The 24,945-nt window shown below is 41.2% G+C and overlaps 1 protein-coding gene across 1 annotated transcript; it reads left to right on the forward strand.

Annotated features, from left to right (window-relative positions):
- Window positions 1–2,943: 2,943 nt before the first annotated feature.
- On the forward strand, window positions 2,944–19,017 carry LOC103623593 (cytochrome b5). The gene is made up of 5 exons (XM_008642708.2): window positions 2,944–3,163; window positions 12,729–12,857; window positions 14,516–14,545; window positions 17,052–17,086; window positions 17,946–19,017. The coding sequence occupies exons 1-5, from the start codon at window positions 3,020–3,022 to the stop codon at window positions 18,022–18,024; spliced, it is 417 nt and encodes a 138-aa protein (XP_008640930.1). The 5' UTR covers window positions 2,944–3,019; the 3' UTR covers window positions 18,025–19,017.
- Window positions 19,018–24,945: the final 5,928 nt, after the last annotated feature.

Genomic DNA, 24,945 nt, shown 5'->3' on the forward strand with positions numbered 1-24,945 from the left:
TTGCAGCACAGGCCAGGCTCAGTGTAACGAGTTAGAATGTTTAGGAACAAAATAAAAAATCTAACATTTCATTATTTGAAGAAAAAGTCACCTTTTAACTGTAGCACCTTTTCCAGTCAAAGTATTTCAAAGAAAGTCAAGCAGTTAGAAAGCCAGGAACAAACACTGCACACCAGAAGAAGCTGGTTTAGTATTTCTCCCCACTTCAAACCCTAAAACAATTCTGGGAAATGGTCTCACCAGCACAGTGAGGACAGCAATAAATATTTTAATCCCAAATTTTATGAACTCACCAGGTATTCACCTGAAAAGCAATTCTGTAAATCCAGATGAAAAAATTGAACTGGAAACATATTTTCCAGGAAAAATGTCAAAGATAACTTTGCTCTTCTGATTTTGCTTTGCTTTCTTTACACTTTAAACAGATTAACCTCAGTCATACCCTAGAAAAATCACAAGGTGAATGTTTTACAATTGTAATTTAAAAGAAATAATGTTTTCTTGTTTCTTACCTTAAAGGAAAACAATTTTTTTCAGCAATCATGAAAAACAGAAGTCTTTTTAAATGCCAGCCAAGACTATCACTTCATCAGACAATTCCAAAAGCTACAGCTCAAGGGAAAGGACCATGTGAAACAAAAGAGAAAAAAACCTTGTCCTTATGCAACCATGGAAAAGAAAACCTGAGTCCTCAGCTTTCATAAGGTTTATTGGGGATTTTTGTGCCAGAGATGTTGTAAAACACATTCTGCAATGCTCCAGTGTCCTGCTTGCTGTTTGAGGACGACTCCCCTGTGGGAACCACTTGCTGTATTAAGCCTAAGTTAAATCTTCCCAGACATCTTAAAAGCTAATGGGACAGAGTGGTTGCAAAAGGCTTCTCCCTCCAGGAGAGAGGATAAAGAGAAAATTAGCAGTTAACACAGAACTGCCAGTTGAGAAAGAACTAATGATAATAAATCATTGGAAATAAACACAACTGCCCTCTGTACAAGAGGACTTTACGTGTGTGGGAGAAATTACAACTTAACATGCCAATAATCACAGCACATGAACTTGAAACCATCGCTGAGCTGCTGCTAAACTGAACAGAACATCAGTCAGGGAATGGCTATCGCTGTCTTTTCTGTCAGAATAGACAACTAAACCCCAGAGCTTGGCAGCAATATTTGCAATTTTCAGTAACAACCAGGAAGTCGGAATAAAGAGCCTCCTTATTAAAGCTGGGAACAACACCAGTCTGAGGGAGAGTAGCTACTCTTACTGTCAGGCTGACTGAAAAGTTGAGGCAGGATGTGAAGATGGCGGTGGCATTCAGTGAAGTATGAAGCTGTCCTGCACTCAGGCTCAGGGTGCACAAGTTAAGCACCAGCTCTGAGGAAGGGTGACAGGTCACACTAGGTAAGTTTCATACTACAAAAAAAATCCCAAATCCAGCCTGTAATCACGCCTGGGCATGTCCATGGGGCTAGTGCTGCTGAGGGACCCAAGTTGTGTATGGATGTGACATGAGGATGTGGGGATCCAAACTGGCCTGAAATACAGGCGAAGCCATCCAACGTATCTAAGACCAGAGCGAAGGAAACATGTTTTACCTCAGACAAAACTGAAGGGAAACAGGATGCTGGATTGGTGACAGAGCCTCACCGAGAGAAGGGGAAGGCGCTGCTCCCTGTGCCCCAGCCCACCTGGATGCAAAGCAGGGCGGTGCCACAGGGAAGAAGCCTCGCTCCAAGCCCCGCGGTAGAACTGTCCCAAGGCAGGGCGAGGGACTCCTGCGACAGCCGGGAGGTTTTGAGCGCCCCCGCCCGCCCCCTCCCGGCCGGGACCCCGGCGGGAGAGGGCAGGGTGCTCGGGCGGTCACAGCGCTGGCCAGGGCCCCGGCACAGCCGCGTTGTGACTGGGTGTAACTCAGCCCGCGCTCGGCGCTGGGTGTGCCCGCGGCAAAGGCGCTTTAGCCGGGCACAGGCAGCTCTTCCCCGAGCCGGGGCGTCAGTCCGCTTTACCGTAGCGGCACCAGGATAATTCAGCTTAGCTGTTTGGAAAAAAATCTTTACTGCGAGGGTGGTGAGGCATTGGAACGGGCTGCCCAGGGAGCCTGAATCACAAAATCACAGATTGTTAGGGTTGGAAGGGACCTCTAGGGATCATCTCGGCCAAGGCCCCTGCCAAGGCAGGGTCGCCTGGAGCAGGCTTCACAGGAACACGTACGGGTCGGTTTTGAATGTCTTCAAAGAGGGAGACTCCACGACCTCCCTGGGCAGCCCTGACCGGCCCATCTCTGCCACTCTCAATTTAGAGGCCCTTCTCATGTTAAGGTGAAACTTCTTGTTCTTTAGTTTACGGACATTGCTTCTAGTCCTGTCTCACTGAAGAGTCTGACAGCTCCCTGAGTCTCTCCTCATCAAAAGTGCTGTAGACACCTAAACATCTTTGTGGCCCTGTGCTGTGCACTCTCCAGTAGTTCCTTGTCTTTCTTGTACTGGAAGTGTCCAAGGCCAGGCTGGATCGAATTTTGAACAACCTTGTCTAGTTCCCTTCCAACCCAAACCGTTCCAATGTGGTTCTACGTTGCAAGTAAGCGATTATTCGCTCGTCGCCCCGCACACCGGCAGCCGCGCAGCCCGCCTCTGCCAAAGGTGGCGACCGCTGGGGTGACCACCCCAGGGAGGGAGCAATAGAGAAGCTGCAGCTCGGGAGCCCGGCACCGACAGCAGCCCGACCGCGTCCGGCCGGGGCTGTCCCGGCCCCGCCCCCGTCCCGCCCCGCCGGTCACATGGCAGCGCGGAGAGGCGGGGAGAGGGGGCGGGGCACGACGGCAAAGTCCCGCCCCCCGCCGCCACGGCCGCCGCCAGCCTGCCCGTCTGCTTTGAGTGGCATTTCCCTCCGCCAATGAGAGGCCGACTGGGCGGGAGGGGCGGGGCCGCGGCGGGAGGGGATAGGGCCTGCGGCGGGGCCCCGGCGGCGTGCGGGCTCGCAGTTTGTGGTGTGTACGGTGTGGGACAGGAGCGGACAGGACATGGTGGGCTCCAGCGAGACGGGGAAGGAGCCGTGGCGGGGCCGCTACTACCGCCTGGAGGAGGTGCAGAAGCACAACAACAGCCAGAGCACCTGGATCATCATCCACCATCGCATCTACGATGTCACCAAGTTCCTGGACGAGGTGGGTGCCCGCGTTGCCGGGACGCTGAGGGCACCGGAGCCCCGCGGGGCGGGGTGGGCTGGCTGGCCGCTCCTCGGCTCCCCGCGCTGTGCACCTGGCGGGCTCCCGTCTGCTTGTCCCGGCCCGCGGGTGCGGCACGGCGGGAGCCGCCCTGGGTGCCGCGAGAGCGCCCTGGAGGAAGAGCTGCGAGCCGGGCCCGCGCTCCGGGCGCCTCTCGGGCAGGAGAAACCCGGGAGTGCCGAGCGTGCCGGGCACGCTGCGGTGTCATCCGCTGTCTGCCCGCGCCCGCCTAAACTTTCGGCCTTGGAATTTGAATTTCCACTAAATGACGACAAGGAGAAAGAAAATGGAGTCAGTACTGAGGCTCAGATAGGCGGACTGGCTGTGTGGATCTTGGGTACCAAGAGTGGGCCTGAATCCATCTGCTTCTTGCTTTGGTGTGTCAGCTGAAAACAGAATTAAAAGTGAAGACTCAGCTGGGAGCCAGAGCCATATTCTCTTGTGAACTAAAAGTTCAGCAACTCCTCTCTTCCCACTATTATCGTGTGTGTTATATTGGAACAGGAAAGAAACTTGATAAAGTGGAAGGAAAGTATCACAACCTGCAGAATATCACAGATCTTCGGGTTACTCTAATAGTCACAGGATGACAAAATTGGTTTGGAAGAGACGTTAAAGCTCATCTTATTCCAGCCCTGCTGCCAAGGGCAGAGACAGCTTCCACTAGACCGGGTTACTCCCAGCCCCTATTTTTGATTACCTCCAGGAATGGGGCATTCTCTGGGCAAGCTGTGCCAATGCCTCACTACTGTCACTGTAAAAAAATTCTTCCTTATATCCAGTCCTTGGTAAAGCCTTGGTCACAGCGGCTTGTGTTCCTGCCTGCCAAATAAGTGTATCCTGGGTGGTCTTTTTTTGCAGGATGTGGCATTACACACAGGCAGCCAGGTTCAGAAAATTAGGGCTGCTCTCACTGCTGCACTAATCCACTCAGTGCAGGGATGCAGTGTGATGCTGCAAAGCTGCACCAGTTCAAACTCTAGTGTAGAGCACTAGAGTCAAGTTCAATTCCTTTGGTTGTGTTTTGTTGGACTTTTTCCTTCCCCAGTTAGCGGTTGATGTTTTTGATCTCTGACAGACAGTGAGCAGTTGATGTAATCGTTGATAGTCGTGGTTAGTAAAGAAGCATTTTAGTTATTGGACTAAAACATTCTTCTGTGGAGATGCAGAAATAAAACTACCGTGGAGGTTTTTTTTTTTTTGGTAATTGAATGGAACTGGGATTTAGATATTTTGAGTTTTCTCCCTTGCTCCCTATTCCCAGTCTGCAAAGATAAAATCACAGGATCAATTAAGTTGGAAAAGACCTCTGAGATGTTGTCCAACCTTTGACCAAACACCACTGTATCAACTAGACCATGGCAGTAAGTGCCACATCCAGTCTTTCCTTAAAACTATCAGGGACAGTGACTCCGCTACCTCCCTGGGCAGTCCATTCCAATGTCTAATCACTCTTTCTGTGAAGAAACTCTTCCTAAAGGCAACCTAGCATCCAATTAAAAATGTATGGTAGACTTACATTAATTCCATCAAAAAGACAGTTTAGATAGGTAGCGATGTGACAGATTTCAAGCATCACTAGTTCTGTAGCCCCATCTTGATTTTTATGTTTGTAAACACTTGCGATTCACAGGAGAAATTGAACATTTTGCAAAGGAGGGTTGACAAGCAATTTTTCAAAGGCAGTGTTGGCACAGGTAGTATTTCATTCTTAAGCGGTGTGTCAGTGCAAATTGTTTGGCTTTTCAGCAAGGCAGATTGTGAAACTGATCTACTGACTCTTCCTTCATTATTTTTCATCTAGTTCTGCCCCTGGTTGTCTCCATACATTAGTTATGGACATCTCTGTATGGTTATGCAGTCGGGGCCAATTTAATTATAGAAGCCCTGGAGGAGAAAACAGCTTTTCATGTAGTCTGCAAAAGTGAATTGTCTTTTGGAAACTTGATCAGTTTTGATTGATACATAATTGTATTGTATATTGTCCAGATTGAGGAGACGGCAACAAAAAGACCCACAACTCAGAAAAACCCTAAACCTAACCTAACATGAGAAAAAAAATCCAGGTCCAGGATCTCATGAGCTTTTAAGTAGTTGCACAGCCCCTTCTTTCAGTACATCTGGTGAAATTAAAAAATATTAAGAGGCACCACCTTCTGTAAATTTCTCCAAGAAAATCTCATTTTCATCCTTCAGGACAGCATTGATAATTCAGCAGCATATCAAAAGAATTCCCTTTGTAAGCATTTAAATAGTTGGGGTTTGGACAACTGGGGGATATCTTGAGATGCTCTGGTACAGATAAGTCAGACTTCATCCTCATGTTAAGCTTTCAATAGAACATGGCTGGTTTTGAGCTGAAATTTCAAAGACATTCTGAGATAATGAATGAGATTGTTGAGAATAGTTACCCAAAGTATCTTAAGTGAGGCTACAGCCCCAGGGAAAATTTTTGGATATTTTAATATTCATTGTGTTGGTGATTTTTGTTATGGAACTCTTGGACTAAGATACTTCATAGGGCACTTATTTAACCTTTTATTTTTTAATGCTTTTGGTACTTAGTTAACTTATCAAGTGTTATGTTAATTCTTTTGACACTGTCAGACACCGTGAGGCATTTCCATGTGATAGCTGAGGAGACATTGGAGCTAGCCTCTTGCAGGTTCATTCCAGAGTACAGTAAACCCTTCTCAAAGTGGGGATTATGTTAACTGTTTCAATAGTGTTATGGGTTAAACTCAGGTTTATTTCTTGCGGTTCCTTTCAGGAGTAGAAAAGCTTAGCATATTTTAAGACTTATGTGTGGGCCACTGAAATTTAAGTCCAGTAGTATTAAAAAAGGATGCACTGCTAAAGCATAACCTCACTCATGCTCTTGCCAAGTAGTACGTAAGTATCAGTTTACTGGGAAGTGAAGAAATGGGAGCAGCAGCTAAGCTCACCAGTCCCATTTCTTAAACCAATAACTGCATTAACCTATGGAAATATTTTCTTATTAATAACTAAGTGGAAAACTTTGTGGTGCTTCAGTCTTGAAGACACCTTGGATGCTCTTGTATTAATACAAGTGGAAGTGTGGTGCTGCTTTTCACTCCATTACAGTAGTTAAAGGCTGCACTCCCTCTGTCTAGTTGTTGTGTCTTCATGGAGTTTGCAGATGTTTAGTGGAACTTGTTTGGTTTTGGGGAACAATCAGCCTCTGTGAACACTTGATTGAAGTTAGATAGTAAATGGGCTGGGGGTGGTGACATGTATGTGTTGGGAGTAGCAGGGCAGAGTAGGAGTGGAGGCTTTGCATGGTGTGATCCATATTAGCTTGGTTTCCTAAAGGACAAGGCTTAGAAAAGATCATAGAAAATATAGAAAAAGTGCTGAAGGAGGAAACAGTTGTGTGCTCTGATATCTTATCCTTGGAGTTACTGAAGATTCCAGCAACTGCTTTTTTTACTCAGGGTTTGGGGTTTTGTTGGTTGGTTGGTTGGTTTGTTTTTTTTAGTGGAAGATATTGGGGAAAATTCATAGTTTGAATATTCATCTCAGAATTTTCTTTGATTTTCCAAGTCTAGAAGAAGAAATCAAGAGACCTCAGCTTTCAGAATACATTATTTGAAAGGTCTTATCAAGAAAGAGTATTCTTGAAACCAGAAACTTTTATGTCATATGTCGTTAAAGGCAGTCAGACCTGTGTTGCAGAAGCTTTGGGAAACCTTTTCCTTAGCTTCAGCTCTTGTGGTCTAATCCCAGGGAGTACCCATGTACCACGAAGTGGCTCACTCGCTCTCCTGCCCTCCTGGGGAGGAGAATCAGAAAAAGGTCAGTTTTTTGGGTTGATATAAGAACAGTTTAATAGTTGAAATAAAGTAAATGTAATAACAATAGTTATAATAAGGAGAGAGAAGGATAAAACCCAACAGAAACAAATGGTGCATCATACACGTGTTCACCACTCGCTGACCAATGCCCAGCCTGTTCCTGAGCAGTGATTGGTGGCTCATGGCCAACTCCTTCCAGTTTATGGATGGAGCATGACATGCTATGGTATGGAATATCCCTTTGGCCAGTTCGGGTCAGCTGTCCTGGCCATGCTCCCTCACTGGCAGAGCATGGGACACTGAAAAGTCCTTGACATAGGTAAGCACTACTTGGCTGCAACCAAAACATCAGTTTATTAACAACATTATTCTCATGCTAAATCCAAAGCACTGTACTGTACCAGCTACTGAGAAGAAAATGAACTGTATCTCAGCTGAAACCAGGATAAGATCCTATGTCATTTAAAGGAAAATAGCTACTAGAAGTGCTTGTGTACTCACAGCAGGATGTCATGGCTATATCTGCATTGTAGCTAATTACATATATTAATAACATTAAATGTCAATGAATGGAGAGAGTATGTTGGCAATGCTCTATAGTATTTCCCCATAATTTTAATAAAGTCATCCCTCTAGACAGGTTTTGACATCAATCTAATGAGATAAACAAGAGTAGCTGGACCTATTAAAATGAACGATCTGTATCTTGATTTACTTGCTGTTGTGGTGAGGTTCTTGTGGGAACTTGATTGGATTCCTTAAGCTAGGCAAAAAAGCTGACATGTATAGAAATATCTCTACTAGAGAGGAGTTTCTTGTTCTAAAAACCAACTGTGGTATGCATTTAATATTAATCTAATACAGACTTTGTTTAGGTTACTTCAATTGTTGGTAGTCTGAGAATACAGCAAAAAAATTGGTAAATAATTTTTTTTTCCAGAAGGTATGAACTTGTGCTTCCATAGCACTTTTTCTAAACTTTTCCTGGAATGGACAGCTCCCACTAAATGTGTTTTGTAAGACTGATCGAATAAAGTGCTAAAAGCAAATATTGTTTTACTGCGTCAGGATGAAAAATGTTCTCTCCCCTATGTGGCAATAAGTTACATTCATTCAGTGTGATGGTGTTGGGGAGGAGTAGCATAATGCCTTCCATGTTTAAAGTCATGATCAGCTTGCAGTGAAAGATGCCTGTATTGGCACATTTGAAGTCTGCGAGTGAAACGTGGGAATTGTTACTGCAGAACCTTGCAGTTTGCAGGTTAAACCCAGTGTTAACGCTTCCTTAAGCCCTGATGAAGCTTGCAGGAGAATTTGAAAATGCTTTGAAAAATAGCACTTCTTAGCACTTTTATGCAAATCTCTGCAAGCTGTAACTGTTTTGTAAGTGGGGAAATGGGCACTGTTGTGGTTTAACCTCAGTGCCCTGCAGCCCCTTGCTCACTGCTCCCCACAGCCCCTTGGTGGGATGGGGAAGGGAATCAGGGAAAAAAGATAAAATGTGTGGATTGAGATAAAAAAAGTTTCATAACTAAAATAAAATATAGTAACTACAATAAAAAGGGAGACAAAAAGAGATGCTAACCATGTCCAGCCCATTGCCAAGCAGCGAGCTGCAGCTCCCAGCCAACTCCTCCCAGTTTGTTTGCTGGGCATGATGTTCTGTGGTATGGAATACCTTTGGCCAGCTGTCTTGGCTGTGCACCTTCCTGGCTTCTGTGCACCTTCATGCTGGCAGAGCATGGGACATTGAGAAGTCCTTGAATTAGGGTAAGTGCTACTTAGCAACAACATCAGTTTCTTATCAACATTATTCTTGTACTGAATCCAAAGCACAGCACTGTACCAGCTTCCAAGAAGAAAATGGAACTCTATCCTAACTGCAATCAGGGCAGGCACCAAGCTACTGGATATTTCTTTTGCACTTCATCTAAAAGCCTAATGATAGTTTTCAAAAATAAACTGTCAGAGAGAGATCTTCTTACCTAGGCTCCTGATATTTTATATGAGCAGACTATTTAAGTTCCAGGACCAGAATTGATAATAGAAATAATTGGGAGGACTCTTTTCAGACTACATAAAAATGCCCGTGAAATAAGCAAGCATTTGTCTGTCCTGCAGATTAAGGCTGAGGTTCTCTGGGTGTTCCTGGCTCTGCCACTGCCCCCTTTCTGCTTTTCATTCCTGTAGTGCAGACAGTGAAATGTGAGTTTATAAAACTGCCACTAACAGAGACCTTTGATCTCCCTGAAAGTTAGATTGGACCCTAGATTTTGTTCCCCCTGTATAGGAAGGGAGAGGGCACAGGACTTGCAAATTAAGGTAGCTATCCTTTAATAGAGTCTTGAACTATGACACTGAGAAATCAAAATGACTATAGCGGGGGGGAGAAAAGGTGGCATTCAGGATGAGGTAAAAGGGACTTTTGACCCAGATGAGAGCAGCAAGATTAACTGCTTATTTGCCTTATCTAAAACTTTCTAATGTGCTGCTGTTAGGAATTAGTCTGTGGTCTGTGCTAATGCTGGTTCTATATAGGCATCTGTTATTCCTGTAACTTAGATTATTTATTATATTGGGAATGTCCTAGGAATGAGCTAGGCTATCTTAATTTATCATCAAAAGCTTCTTCATTTCCCTTGAACTACAGTTTTACCTGCAAGAACTCTTCAATTACTTTTATCAACAGGATTTTGGTTTAGGAGTTACTACTATCTGTATAGCCTTGTGGGCTTTCCAGTTCCAGGGTCTATCCAGAGGATCTTCATTAAAGTAGCAGTTCTGGTAGCAGGCTTTGTTTACCAGACAGAATTGTGAACAAAGGCCTTGTATAAACAAGCTTTGGGAAGCTCATCCAACCATGAAAGATGCTCATCTTTTGATAGAAAAGTCAGTTCTTGCCCTTTGTGTGAGGCATTACAGTTGCTCTCTTTCATTAGGTGAGGTGAACTCTGTTCATTAATTGCATGAATTATGTGCCAGTTATTTACAGAGGGTTTGTAAGTTCATATGGTTAAGCAGAGGTGGCAGCTAAAAGCAAAGTGTTTAGCTTCAAAGTCCTTCCATCAATGTCTAGTAGGTTATTATTAACATTATCTGGTAGGTGGCTTAAGTTTGGAATTCTGTGTGTGATTGTCTGTACTTAGCCTTGCTCATGTCATAAAAAATAATACCAGTTTTCCAGCTGTAGTGCCAGAGGTCAGGGTGAATTTGTCCTTTTCAGCTGATCTGTGATAGTCAGAGGCTTGGTAGAGAGGATTGGTTGCTGCCGCTGTCTTGATGCTAATATTGTGGTTTTTTAGACAGAGGGATCAGTTGCTAATTAGACCAAAAACTAGTTCTACAGAGAAAAGCTGGAGTGCCTCTGTGGTGCTGCCCACATAGCTACGTGATTGCTTTGTAGTGTCACAAGGGAGGGATTTGGGAACGCAAGTTGGTACATGATCATTTGTAGCTGGCAACCTGCAAGTAGTCTGTTAAAGTACTCCGTGAAGTAATTTTAATGTAGATGCAGTTACATTGGTAGGTATTCACTTGTTTGGCTGGATGGTGAATTTTTTTTTTGTGAGCTAGTGTAAACCATGTGATCTTGATGACTTGCTGGAGTAACTGGTATTTTATGTGTTTGTGTGAGTGGCCTTTGGTTTCAGTGCAATGCTTGAGTTTACATACCACTTTTGGTGCTGGTGCTTTATGGGTAGTTTAACTTTGGGGCCTTTTGCTGTTTGTTGATACCTTGTTTGTTAAGCATGTTTGCCAAGGAGTTGTGCCACCTTTTCTGCTGAAGTTGGTACATATAATTTTCTATTTTGGGGGGCACAATTCTTTAGCATGGTATTAAAAAACTCAAACCCACATTGCTGAAGAAATTCCATGAAGGTTTAGTTGAGACAATGTCTGGGAGTGCTGGTTAGACCCAAGTTCAGTTTAAGTGCCATTTCAAGGCATTGAACTTGAGTGTTCTCTCAACTTTTGTCCTGTCCTTTTCCTGAGTACTTAGCAGAATGGATTCAAGGACAGGACTTTGGTGAGCATGCCATATTTGCAGGTTGCTTGCATAATCTTTACTCTGCTTGTACTCTTCTAACTTTTTTTGGCTCAGCTGCTGCATCTAATCTCTCTATCAGTTGCTTAATCTCGCTTTTGCTTAGTCATGGTAGGGAGCCTTTACCCTAATAGCTGTGGTATCTTGGCTCTTTAAAAAGTGTTTTGTTGGGGGTTTTTGTGGTTTTTTTTTTCCTCCTCAACTTCCTTAATCTGTTAAATGTCTGCCTTTAATGCAAAGATTCAAGTTTTGGAGTTCTGGTACAGTGGGAAGCTCACAGTAGTAGTTTGCTTCATCTGTATAAACAAATATTGTTTTTGTTAGAAGAGAAGGTTTGATAGGAGATTAATGGATTTGAAGTAAGTGCTAACCTGAATTGCCTAGACTAGTAGAAATGTTTATGCCATTTCTTTAATCTGTGGGCTTTGGTCAGCTGTGCTCCCCACAAGATGACTCTAAATAGTAGATGTTTTGCCTAGTTTCTGTAATTTTATATCCTGTAGTCAGAAGCATTAAAAATTGAATTGAGGCTCCAAAGCCTTTTATTTCCTCTGCTGCTGGTAAAGTGCTAATATCTATTCCATGGTCACGTTAATCCAAGGCAGTACTAGCAAGTGCTTTCAAGTTGCTTACCTAATCATTCCCAATGTTTATGTAGTAGTTTCCTACTTGAAAGTTGAGTGGTGAATTTTTATGGCATGTTACCTGTTACATAAATGAGTAACTTGGAGCTGAGGAAATGCACTGGACTAGAAGATGTGATAGATCTTGCAGTATATACAGGCAGTTATTTGATAGATAGACAGAAATGTAGAACTTCATAAAATCCCCAAAGTGCATCCTGAGGAAAATAAAAGTTAATGGAGAACAGGGGTTTATGTTAAGGGAATGGTGATAGATTGAGGTATTAGAAGATACTGGGAGATGACTTCTCTGCATCCTCAGGGGTTTTATCAGCAATGTGGTTTTGGGATTCCATAGTCTATGAAAACCAAATTGCTATTCTGGGGTCTTGAATGGGCTTTCAGTTGTGCTTAAACACTTCCAAAGTATCTGGCAAACTTGATATTTGTACCATAATTTGTTTTGGAAAGGCCCCTTAAAGTTATCTGGCGTAGCCCCCAGCTGAAACCAGGATTAACTAGAAGGTTAGGTTCCTTAGAACCGTGCCAGCCTGTTTTGCCAATGCTTGATTGTGCTTCTTGTGAACAGATTTTTTGTTTTATCTTCCTGGAATGTTCTTGCTGCAGCTTCTACCTTTTGGCTTTTATCCTTCTGCTTTATAAAGCATTGCTTGGATGAAAAATACACATTTCCTAAAGAAGTGAAAACACAGAATGTAACTTCAGATAATAGTTGGGCTTTAAAATACAGACTGATTCCCACACAACATTCTAAATGCTTTAGTTGCAAGGGGTAATGCCTCTTATTGCTTCTTTGCCAATGAAATAGGGACTTAGCTTTCTTGGTTTTGGCTTCAGAGAGTACATAAAGCTCTCTAGTTATTCAGAAAGGCTTACGTTTGCTCTAGAAAGTTTAGAAGCTGATTTTTTTTTTAATTTTAGAAATGTAAAAATGTAGAATTTCCATTTCTAGAATATGAAATGTATTTCACTAACAAATTCAAACTCATTAAAAATTGCAGCACCCAGGAGGTGAAGAGGTCCTTAGGGAGCAAGCTGGAGGAGATGCTACTGAGAACTTTGAAGATGTTGGCCATTCCACAGATGCAAGGGCAATGTCAGAATCCTTCATTGTTGGGGAACTTCATCCTGTGAGTATATGATAGTGTCCTTACTTTTGTGTTTACTATACTGTTTTTGCATCTAGTTACTTGTCTGGTAATTACTTTAAAGTCGAGAAAAACTGCTCGTTTGGTTGGATGCCGGTCCTGCAGCTGTTTGTGGATGGACCTAGGTTTGAGATAGTTCCTTCAGCGTGAAGGGATATGATTAGTGCAGCATAAGGATGGTCACATCTTTTGGTGATTTAAATTGTCTTACAGCTTAGTTCTTGAATAAACTGAATATGGAATCATGTCATTTCTGATGTACCCCTGTCAGCTTTCTAATGAGACTCCGTAACCCCTGAAGGTGGTATGTCAGAATGTCTAGACCTTTTCTTATGCCAAATGACTACTTAACAACCACTTTCATGCTTTCACCATTGTAAATATGTATCTGCCAGGCTTCCATCTGTATCTAAAAGTACAATCCTGGCTCTTCATATATATGTTTAGAAAATGGTTATTATAAACATTGTACTTCCAGTTTGTTGCTCTGTCTTCCCCTCTCTGGCTCCTGCCATTTTTAGCTGTATGATGGTTCCCTGCTTGTGGTTGTCAGGGTTGGTTATGATCAGTTCCCACTGGATCATCTGTCACTTCCTCTTTTCTATACTGTCCATACAATTTCCCGTACGTTTAACAAGCACCTTTCTGCTGTCTTAAGTTTTGAAGCATTTCTTTCTAGCTACAGAGCTGCTGCCTTGGCTTCCTTCAACTAGGCCATTGTTAAACTCTCCTGCATCTTAATAGCTGAAAGACACTGTTGAGGTTTAGGCTGCTAGTGTGCCCATCTGTTCTACTGCCCATTCCTGCCTCTTCTCTTCTCCTCTTGTTTCATGTATGTTTTGTCCTGCATTTGGGGTAAAAATCACTGTTTTGAGTAGCCTATTTCACAGTAAGATTCCCAGTCTTGTTTGTCTCAGGTTGTCTCTTGATCGTGTAGCTTCTCCTAATGAGAAGTAACTTGGCCCTGATGCACATTTGTGGCTTTGCAGGCTTGCCATCTATTTCTGATGCCACTAATGTTCTTAGCCTGGCTATCAGTCCAGTTCTTCCTTGTTTGGCAAGTGCCTGTTTTCATTTGATATGAAACAAACAGCTTGGTAGTTTAATGTACAAATACAGCACTGACAGGATTATGTACTGTTGGGCTTTTTTGCAGTGAATATGACTGTGCCAAGGAGAACTTTGAGTTTATGAAAGATCCATAGAATTTGGGACCTTTGGTCCAGTGGACATTGGACCACAACCAGTTAGTTGACTTTACCTGATAATACAAGTACACTAAGTGGAATTAATATGATTGCAATCTATGTATAAGCTAAGGTTATGTATTCTCTGGAGACAAAGGAAAGGTATAAACGTGGGCACAAAGAACAATGAAATTTTTTGGAGGCTCAAGTTTTACTTTTGTTGCATACTGGGAAGTATTATTTAAGGAAGTGATCGATCTTGTTTATGTTAGCTCAAAATTAATCACTGACATCCGCTCTCCTGCAAGTCTGTTGTTACCTAGGGAAAAATACTTGCTTACACATTAACAGAATGAATTGCAAACTGAATTTAGTGATAAATGGTATGGGTTTGGTTTTGTTTTTAATGCTTTCGGATTTTGTCTAAATGTTTCTTGCTTGTTTTTCTTGCAGGATGACAGAGCCAAGCTTCAGAAACCAACAGTAAGTGTGTTTCTTGAAATGCCACATTGTTTCTTTTAGGAATTACAGACAGCGTCTGAGTGTCTGTGTATAAATGGTATGCCGCCAGAAACAGAAATAATTCCGTTTAAGCGTGATGTTTCAGGTTATAAATATCTTCGACCCATTGATACTGCTTCAAATTATTCTTCCCCTTAACTGTTATTTTCTTTAATTTGTGTGGCTTCATACCAGGAGGTTACTAAGTGTAATGGCATTATACTATAGCAAAAAGGTGACTAGAATCAGTCAGTGGTCTTCTAGTGTTTAGTTTAAAAAAAAAACAAAACAAAAAACCAGTTTATTGGTTGAACAGATTAAAGTAATAAGTGTTTGTGGGAGGAAAAATGTGATGCTTAACAATATATCTGTCATGCTAGTAGATCAAGAATGTAGAGGCGTTCAGTGTATCATAAATCAGTTAAATTGCAATTGTGAACCCTTTTCAAGGTGAAATTACTGTTTACTTCTTGACTATTTCAGTAGATTCTGCTGAGTGTCCTATCAATGCAGTATTGCACTTATTTTCTAATGTTTTTTTCCATCCTTAATAGAATTAATCTGTGTTGGCACTCAGCTATCAAACTCATAAAATTCATATGTCCTTTAAGGGAGAAGGTGCTTCAGGGATTAATTTGTACAGTTGCTGCCGCTGTGTTCAGAGAGGATGTTTGCACTGGGCTTACAAGTACAGCAGCATACTTAGAAAATTATTTTTAAATGAAGCTTAGTAAGAATAAGATCTTAATCTTGCTGTTTTGACAGATTGTTTCTTAGAAGTAATCACTTTTGTAAGATCTTCCAATGACATGAATTAGTTAAAGGAAAGGAGGAAAATTTTATATATATATATATATACTTGCACTGAAGTGCTCACTATACCAGTTATTAATTTTATTATTAAGGCCTGGCATTAGTATACTAATAAAAATAAGAAATGGAATAGTGATTGGAATTCTGAGCTTCTTCCCACCAAGAACAGTATCTGCTGTTCAGATTTCTTTTGAAATTCAGGGCAGTTTACACTTAAGCTGTAAGAGCAGTAATGATAAATGCAACTGAGAACAGGCTGCCTAGTGCAAGTTGTAGCAGATAATCCTCTGAGTAAGCTCACAGGAATTTACCAAACTGAAGTGCTTAGAATATTAGTTGGGCCAGTGCATAGTCAGGTGGGAGTTAAGATGTATCTGCATAGCTACCTACACTACGCTTGTTCTCCATCATTCTAGAAGGAAGTTGGGATGCTTTTCTGCAGCAGGATGGGTGGCTGTAGAAAGACAGTTTCATTTTGCATTATACTCTGGGTGGGTATGGGACAAGTTATGTAGGTTCTGTGCCCTGTCTCTCTAGGAGCTGTCAGAAGGCCTTGGGCTTTCAAATGTCCTTCTTGTCCTCGTACTGTGTTTAAAGTACCCTCAGTGCACATGTCCAGTGTCGTGGAGTTTAAAATTAAGTTTTTATGAGCTGGGCCATATTTCTGTAACTGTCTTGATGTGGGGGGAGCCATCCCCTGGGCCTGGATGTGGCATGTCTGTTACAGAAGGTGTTAGCCTTGATAATGTGGGCACCTATTCCTCCATGCTGTTTGGCTTTGGGGTTAGTTTTTCATTGAGATGTTCACAAAAGCAAAAGAGATGTAATCTCTGAGTCATATTCTTTTACGCACGGTATTTGCATGTGTTAACCTAGGATGATTTGGGTGCTTGCAAAAGTAGCGTGCTTAAACCTCTGAGAGGGTGTTGGAAATCCCCTTGTCTTTAAATTAATTGCAAATGTTCTGATACCGAAGCAAGTAGTTTTGCAGTGACTGATCTTGTACCACTAAATTTAGGTAGAGTTTTAATGCTTGGATCTTTAAAATGCACTTAGGGTCATGCACAATTAGAGTTATTCAAATTAATATGTCTTCATATAAACCATGCACACGTGCCCAACTGGGATTTGACCTTGTAGTGCTGCTTTTCCTATGGAAACTGAACAAGAAATCCAAATCAATATAGCTATAACAATTTGACTTGATTCTTACATAGTCTGAAACACCCCACTAAAACCCCTGAGTTTAATAAGCCTTGTAGATGTAAATTAGTAGCTTTTTTAATGTAGTTTTGATAGAAAAAATATTTGTGAAATCATTCAGAGTCCTTTCAATTAGATTTTAGTCAAGTAAAGGATTTTTGTCTTTTAGGTGACTAAAACTTCTCAAATGTTACCTGAGGTTGCAGTTAGCTTCATAGAAAACTTGAAGCAAAATTCTTCTTGTTGATACTGTTTTAGAAACTTGATGCAATGTTGGTGGTAGAAACTGCTGCTGGTGACCTTATAATACAACAGAACTGCTGTAGGAATTAGGAGAAAATGCTTCCCAAATGCATGCACTGAGTTGTTTCTGAATTAGTCCCACTTGATGAGTTTTGAGAAACTGTGGGGCTAGTTAAGATGGAGTGGGTTGTCTTCCTGAAGTAATATCTTCTTATGCTTTGCTTTCCAGGAAACTCTTATTACCACTGCTCAGTCTACTTCCAGGTACAGTATGACATCTGATGTCAAACTTGAAGTTCCTCATGATTGTGTTTCTGAAGCTTAGAAAGCTGAATAGCTTTTATCTGCTGAAAGCTGAGATGTTGGGGGGTGGTGCATGAAAATTTCTGTTCTGTGTAAAGTGCAAGCTGCCGTCTATGTACCGCTTTACCAGTGTGTCAGCTTACTAGGTAGATGCTTTTCTCACATTGACAGGTGTCAATATCTACCAAATGGTTTGTTTTGCACAGGCCTTTATTTCTGGAGCCTGCCACATGAAGGGAAGACACTTAGTGCCATTGCCAACTTACTGACATGGATGCCTCACTTTTAAAATTTGCTACCACTGTTGCACCTAAGGGAAATAACAGGATTCTGTAGATAAGAAGGAAGATCGGTCAGAATTGGGAGGGGACTGAAAAACACTTTACAAAGTTGGATTCAGTGGTATTCCAAAGTTATAACCTGCTGACAGTGGCCTACTGCTGAAGCCTCAGAGGACTCTTCCATGACCCTCTGGGTGGGGAGTTTGGCTGCTTAGAAGTGTCATGTGATGCTGCTACTTAAATGGCTTTTGAATGAATGATATTCTGGGCAGGACACCATGACTTTAAATGTATCTAGGGTCTTACTCTTCTCTAGTAAGCAAACTTCTTGTAAGCTCTAGTACAAAGCCTTAACTGTACAAGCTTTTTCAGTTGTCTATAGAGTATTACTGGCCAATCCAGGTGTTCTGTTGCGCTGAATTTGAAGTATTCATTGGAGTGGGGAGGAAGGACTTCTTTAAGCAATGACCTTTTTTTTTCTTCTTATAACTTGCTGATTGTCACTTCCTAAACTGCTTTTTCAAAAACTTCCCTTTTAGCTCATGGTCCAACTGGGTGATCCCGGCAATAGCAGCAATTATCGTGGCCCTGATGTATCGTTCCTACATGTCAGAGTAAGCGCCTTACTGAGAAGTAATGCAAGAAGAGTACATTCTCTGGGAGAAAACACAAAAAACCCTAACCCAATATCTTTCTGGACAAAAGCCTGATGTCTGAAGAAAAATTCAGGATTTTCAGAAAAACGAAACAATTCTTTTTCTGCTGTGCACTTTTCTTAATGTTGCCTTCGTATATGCTGCTGTGAAGTGATAAAAAGGCAGCATTTCTCTTTTTGTACAACACTTTTATTCTCTAATGAATTATTTGATAACTGTATTGGTTTCTGTGCTAGAATATTGTTTTGTATGTAACACTGATTCTGGTTATTTCTCTTCAATCTGTAATAGGGTCATTAGGACTCTCTTTACATATATATTTTACAGCTTTAAAAGACTACCAAAACTGTGTACATGTGCACAACTTAACTTAAAAAAATCTTGTTGTCTTCTTAAATGCAGTATGAATGAAATGCAAGTTAAATGTAATGAATAAAACTGAGTGGAGTTATAGGTACCAAACAGCTATAGTGAGCTGTGGTTTTTTCCATTTTTTTTACAACTGCTCTTACAGCTGTTGTACATACTCCTATTAGCAAACTGTTCTGTTTGTCTCCCATTGAAAAATTCAGGTGAAATATGAAACTCAGTGTTTGACCCAATTATGTCTGTCTCATTTTTGTGAAAAATAGCTCTTACTTTTTTCTGCCTTTTTTTTGAAAAAAAAAAAAACCAAAACCTGCTACTAAATAGTACTGTTCCTGCCAAACACTCAGGTGACTAGAATTTGTTCTGGAACTTTTAGCCTTCAATAAAATCTTCAATTTTGTCAAGTACATTGTTAAGGGAAAAAACTGATAAATCTATTTCTGACTCTTCTGTGATGTGCTTTGGTGCTTTACCATGAGGAGGTGACTATTTTCACTGCTAAATACAAGATAACTGTAAGTATGCATTTTGTGGTGAACATTTTTAGTCATATGTAAATCATGAATAAAAGTTTTAAATGCTTACACCTTCATTTCCAAATTCTTTGAAGGCCTTGAAAGGGATATCCTATTGGGGGACTTCTCAGAAGTGCACTTACAGTAGATCCCATCAGCTCCGTATCAAGCACTAGCTTTTGTCCTGTTTTTGCCACGGCTTGTCCTTAGCACGTGGTGAAACAGAGTTTAAAAATTCAAGCTTTATTGGTATTTTTATAGATATCCTTTAAAAAGGATATAATAACTCAGGGTTGGTGTTTAGAATCACAAATCAAATTTAATTTTTAAAACAACAGTTGAGTTCAGATATCTAGGTGATGGGGAAAAAAAAAAAAAAGGACAACTTTAGAAAGCTTATCTTCCTCTGTACAAGAATTTCAGATGGATAAGTATGTCCACATCAGCAGATAGGGCAGTGCAATTAAAGTGGATCTGTAATGTGAAACACTTGCTGTGAAATGCTTTTTTTTCCATGCTGTGTATGTCGGAGTTTTAATATGATGGAGCTCTGTTTGGGTCCTATATACTGCATATTTATGCAATTCCCTGGAGTAACTATGGAAGCTCAGTGCCACGTAAAAGTAGTTAAGCTGGCATGTGCAAGGAATTTCCACAATGTGAACCAGAAGCATGGTGAGTGTAGATAAGTAGGGAGTGCTTCACAAACTGATAGAAGTAAAAATGCTAATGTAGATGTGCACTCCACTGGTGTGGATACAAGTTGTTTCTCAGAATCCTTTTGGGTTTTTAAATGTAAACTGATTTTGTAAACAGAGATAGATCTAAACTAGAGAAATGATCAGGCTTATTTTCCTTTTTAATACTCTTAAGGTTAGAGCTGCTTTCCTTAGAGGCGTCATATAGAACTTTTTATGTGACTTTAGCTTCTAAGTATGAATAGAAGAGAAAGTGTATATGGGTGTGGTGAGGAATGAATGACTGTGCTATTGAAAAAGCAAGTGAGTTGAGGGTGTAGTCAATGTTTTTTACAGTGTGACAGCAAAAAGAAAAGATTTGACAGTCTGCATTCTTCTCAGACCAAAGTCCTTTGTCCACAGATCTAATCTGAAAGAATTTGCTCTAATTGTCTGATAATAAATACTAATTTTTTTAAAGAGGCTGGCTTTAGTGATTGATGCTTTAAACCAGTTGTCATATTGTCTACTTGTACAACCTTGCAATGTTTACACTGCCTTAAATTATCTGGGCATTGCATTTTTGCCCGTTATTTGCCTGTCCTCTGTTCGCAAGAATGCGCAGTGATGGAGAGCTCCCCCTTAAATGGAGATGGCCTTGGCTGCTTCTTGGTGTCTGTGGAGTAAAGCCAGCACAACTTGTTCATTTGTTCCCTCCGAGATGACAAGGGAAAAATAGTGTGCTGTTCGTTTCCCCGGCTTACTTGCTCCGTCACGCTGGTCCGATGCCTTTCCCTAGTCATCAGTGCTGCAGTAATGATTTTGCAGAAGGCTAGAGAGAAGGTGGCAGGGGGGTGAAAGCTAGGCAAATGGAAGCTGATCACAGATTCTATTCAGAGAGAAAAAATGCAAGGGTGCTGTTTTTATTTTCTGTATCTTTGACTACTGAGGGTAAAATAGTGTTTATGAATTTGTGGGTATTTGAAGTAAAACTGTTCCTAGATTTTCTGCAGGGTTGGCAATGACTGTTACCTGAAATTCAGTGAGAATGAATGAGCTGTATCTGTGCACAAAACATAGAGAACGTTTAGTAGTATTACAGCGTTTTCTCCGGAATATAGAAAAGGATTTTGGAAATGGCATAAAAGGAACAAGAAGCAGGAGGAAGCTCATGCTCCTCTATGCTTGGCTCTAATGCCTGTCCATATCTGTGGTGAAGCTGGTAACTGATGGATGACATATTTGAATTCCACTTTACTTTCATACTTCATTACATTTCTTCCTTTGATTTATTCATTATGTTGAGTTTTTAAGTAGGTGGGCAGACAAGCACATGAATTAATGAGAAATGCTGGAACATTAGATCTTTGTAGATGATTAATACTGGATTTTCTGTTCTTTCTGAAAACTAGTTAGACTTGTTCTTAATCTTCTTACATGTAGGAGTGCACATAAAACAATCCTTGACACTTTCTTTGCAAGTTTTTTAACATAGGGACATAAAATGTGACTTTCTAAAAGTGGGAACGTGCAATGGTCCATATTGATGCTGCTAAAACAAAGCTCAGAATAGACACAATTGCACTGCAGTCTCATGTATAAGGGGATAGATTTTTACTTGTAGCCTGTGCAGTATAATTCCTGTGCCTGTTCTTAAACAGTTTGCTACACTTAGGCAGACAGAGCCTAAGTACTGCCCATGGCTGTCAGTTCTGCCCACTGAAAGTAGTACTGTCAGGCAAGAAGAGTTATGCACAGGAAAGCCTCAGGAAAGGCTTTTTGGTGTTTGTGGACAGAACACCAGACAGCTCCTGTGAACCTCCAGAATCAAGGAACTGTACCCAGTAGCACAATTACCACAGAAATTTTTGCTTTTTCCGTAGACTCTGGTCTGTGGGTAAACTTGATTGATCCTATTGCAGGGTAAGAGCACTCCACTGTATCTCTGGAGTTCCACCTATTTAGGTCATAGATAAATACAGCCATGTATTGTTTGAAATTAGGAAGTGTTTTTACCTGTCAGCAGTGTGAAATGAGTTCTGGAAACTGCTTCAAGGTTTGGGAGGGCATGAATAGAGAGGAAAAAGGTAAGCCAAGCAAGGGGCATGCTTTCCTAAAGGACTTTTTTCAAAAAGGAAAGATCATTCTCCTGTCACAGATTTCTGAAGCCTGTGATGCTTTTAGTATCACTCATCTTAACATGGCTTGCAGGGATATCCATAAAAGGTGTGTTTTCTGCATAGGTGCTTGAGGGTAGACATGAAGGAAGAGCTTAACCTGCTGCTTAGAAGCCTTAGAAGCAGGGTGGTGGGCTCATCACAGGAAACAAAAAAAGATGTCCTTCCATTTGTAAACTGAGTGGATTCACAATTTGTATTTATTTGGATCCATTGTCAGAGTAGTGTTGCAGTTGATAACATTCTCTGCATCAGTCTGAGGAGGACAAGAAAGTTAAAAATCTTCAAGGGAAGTTTGTATTTGAACAGTCTGGGATCAGAATGAGAAAACCTTGTTTTATTTTTAGCTGATTCTGTAGAACTACTTTTTGACCCTTTGGAAGTCACAAAGACATTTGAGAATGCAGGTTATTATATATTTTGTTGTCATGGTGAGATCTTGAGACCTGAGGATATGGATGAACAAGTTACTGGAATACAAGCTGGGGTGTGCAGACTTAGAGCTAACTAGCTGCTCTCAGGCAGCTCCTGGTGGTGGGCTGCTCTTAGCCTTACTTGCATGCACGATAATATGTTGCACCTTTGCTGAAGGCGAGACAATCACAGGTTTGAGAAGCTCAGGATCTACTGGATGTGCCAGCCTGAGCAGACAAGATTATCCTGCCTCAAGTTCCCAGAAGAGTCTTGTTCCAGGATTGTGTCTCAGATCATATTTAACACACACTGACAGGATCAGACTCTACAAATTATGCTTTTTCATATTGTAAACTGGTGTCTTCGAATAAACGTCAGCTGGTGAGGAAGAGCAGGAAAGGTGGCTGAAGAAAAGAGAAAGAGCCTGTGAAACAAGGACTGTTGTCCAGGATTTTCTTTCCCAGCTCTGTGCCCTAACTGCTAAGTGCAGAGATTTTTACTCTTTCCTCTCTGCTATGAATCCAGCATTGTTGTTCCTACTGGAACGGATGAACTGATTGAATATTTATCCTGGTTCTTGGACAAAGTTTTACAGCATGGGCAGACTCTGGCCTAGTTTAGAGTGAGTTTGCATATGTCTGCATCATTCCTGTAGGCGTAACCTCACTGGTTTCTGCTGGGCCTCGCTTCTGGTTTGCATGAAGCACGAGAATGCAGCTCAAGACTTGTCACACACTTTCATGTGGGAACCTTTCAGTTTGTTCTTGAAGTCATCAGAAGCTCATTTTAATCCCTTAAAAATAGATGGCCTTCCTACTTCCAGCTGTTCTTATGCAGTTAAAAAAAATAAAAAACCAGCATAGGGTTAAAAAAACAAGTCACCAAACTACATTCCTTTTGTACTTTAAAAAGCCACATATTTTAAATCCATTGTTGCAGGGACTTCACTCCCATGTGTAAAAGAAAACCCTGTGCAAACTGATTCTGATCTTGTTTGGAGTGCTCAGGAGTTGCAACATTGTTAGAAAGGGGGTCAGTAACGCAGCTTACAAGCAAACAGATGAGTGTAAATTCCCTCATAAATACAAATTTGTACATCTGCTAATTTTCTTTTGTTTGCTATGTAAACTACCAGAGCAATTAAAAATCCAAAGTATGGAATGAATTAAGACTACAAACTTTGTCTTGAACCTAAGCACAGTCTGAGCCCCTGAGCGTGTGAGCGCTGTGAGGCACTGCAGCTGTGTGCTGTGCTATGGAGTGACATTGAGAGCAAGGCAGGGGGCTGTGTGTGTCAGCATCCTCCTTCTTCTGGCACACTGCACTCTGGTGATTCTGTCTTCGGGGAAAGCTTCCCTTAATACTTGCATTTTGAATCCACTAGTACAATGCTATTAGAAGGCAGCTGAATTTATCCCAATACTTCTTTTATTAATGTGATGAAAAAGGACTTACAGATTTTGAAAATGTCATACAAATGAGTTCCATTATTCATTGGTCATATCCTGGCTCAGATGTTAACTCTGGAGATCAGAGACAAGGAATATCATGAAGGAAACAGGATTCCCACAAAAATTATATTCTACATCATAAACATACTTTCTTTTTTTAATTTAAAACTTCAAAGAAACTTTAAACTCAGGCAGCAGTGTTCATTTTAGAGGGATCAATCCCATCTATGCAACAAAGTGCCATCAAAATGCCTTGAAAGAAGAATGATCTTCTTCCAGAAACACATTTGCTTAGGTATATGTATTTTTTAGCATCTTGATGCATAGATCAGTCATGTGTAGCCTACAAAGCCTTGCAGGATGTGTAGGCCATAAGCAGCTGCTCAGCATATGACAAATTTTGTCTCCTATGTGTACAACAAAATTAGCATATCTTTGTCAATGTGTTACAGTATGTACAGCATAAACAGAAAGTAGTATCAAACCAAGTTTTGGTGGCTTTTGTTTAGGTGGCTCTTGTTTAGGTGGCTCAGGCATTAGTGTAAGGCACACCATATACCCTGATTATCATCCTTCTCCCAGTTCCTCCCTTTCATGAAATAGTGTGAGCCTTGTTATTTACAATTTAATGTGCCCAAGCCAGAGTGCAGGCATTTCATATCTCTGCCCTAGTAATAAAAATTTCATAGGGTACATTCTATGACTTCACAAGGTGAAAACTTGATTTGATTTCCACTCAAAAAGACAAAAGGAAGGTTTGCCAACACTTCAAATATTGAGGTTTGCATCCAAAAGGTCCTGTCATTTTTAATTATATTATGAGTTAACATGTCACCAGGCAGTTCAGCGATTAGAAGTATCATAGCAAAATAGAAGAGTGCATGGGACTCATCAGGACTCTTTAAATTGCTGGCAATAGAAAAAAATAAGGAAGGTAAGTACAATTTTAACAGGTTTTAATTGGTAAAATGAAAGTTAGTTTTGCTCCAGGCAATGGGCATCAAAGACAAAGCACATGCATTTGAAAACTCTTAGAAACTCTTCTCAGTAACTACGAGTTGCTTTTCTTATGCCACTTTATGAGTGTCCTGCAGCATTTCACTGGTGCTGATTTTCAAATACAGAGGATTTCTGAAGTTACCTTTGGGAAGTGACAGTCTTCCCGTCTGACTCCTCCCATGTTGCAGCTCCTGCACTGTGCTAAGCTACCACGCTCTGGCTGCTGCAGCCTCCTCAGACATCGGAGTGTATCCTCATGCTGAGCATTTTGGCAGTGCTTT

This window comes from Corvus brachyrhynchos, unplaced genomic scaffold (genome assembly GCF_000691975.1).
Source record: "Corvus brachyrhynchos isolate BGI_N302 unplaced genomic scaffold, ASM69197v1 scaffold409, whole genome shotgun sequence".
NCBI lineage: Eukaryota > Metazoa > Chordata > Aves > Passeriformes > Corvidae > Corvus > Corvus brachyrhynchos.

Coding starts and splice junctions, on each gene's coding strand:
- LOC103623593 (XM_008642708.2), top strand. CDS start 3,020: ATGGTGGGCTCCAGCGAGACGGGGAAGGAGCCGTGGCGGGGCCGCTAC. Junction 3,164..12,728: donor TCACCAAGTTCCTGGACGAG/GTGGGTGCCCGC, acceptor TAAAAATTGCAG/CACCCAGGAGGTGAAGAGGT. Junction 14,546..17,051: donor CCAAGCTTCAGAAACCAACA/GTAAGTGTGTTT, acceptor TTTGCTTTCCAG/GAAACTCTTATTACCACTGC.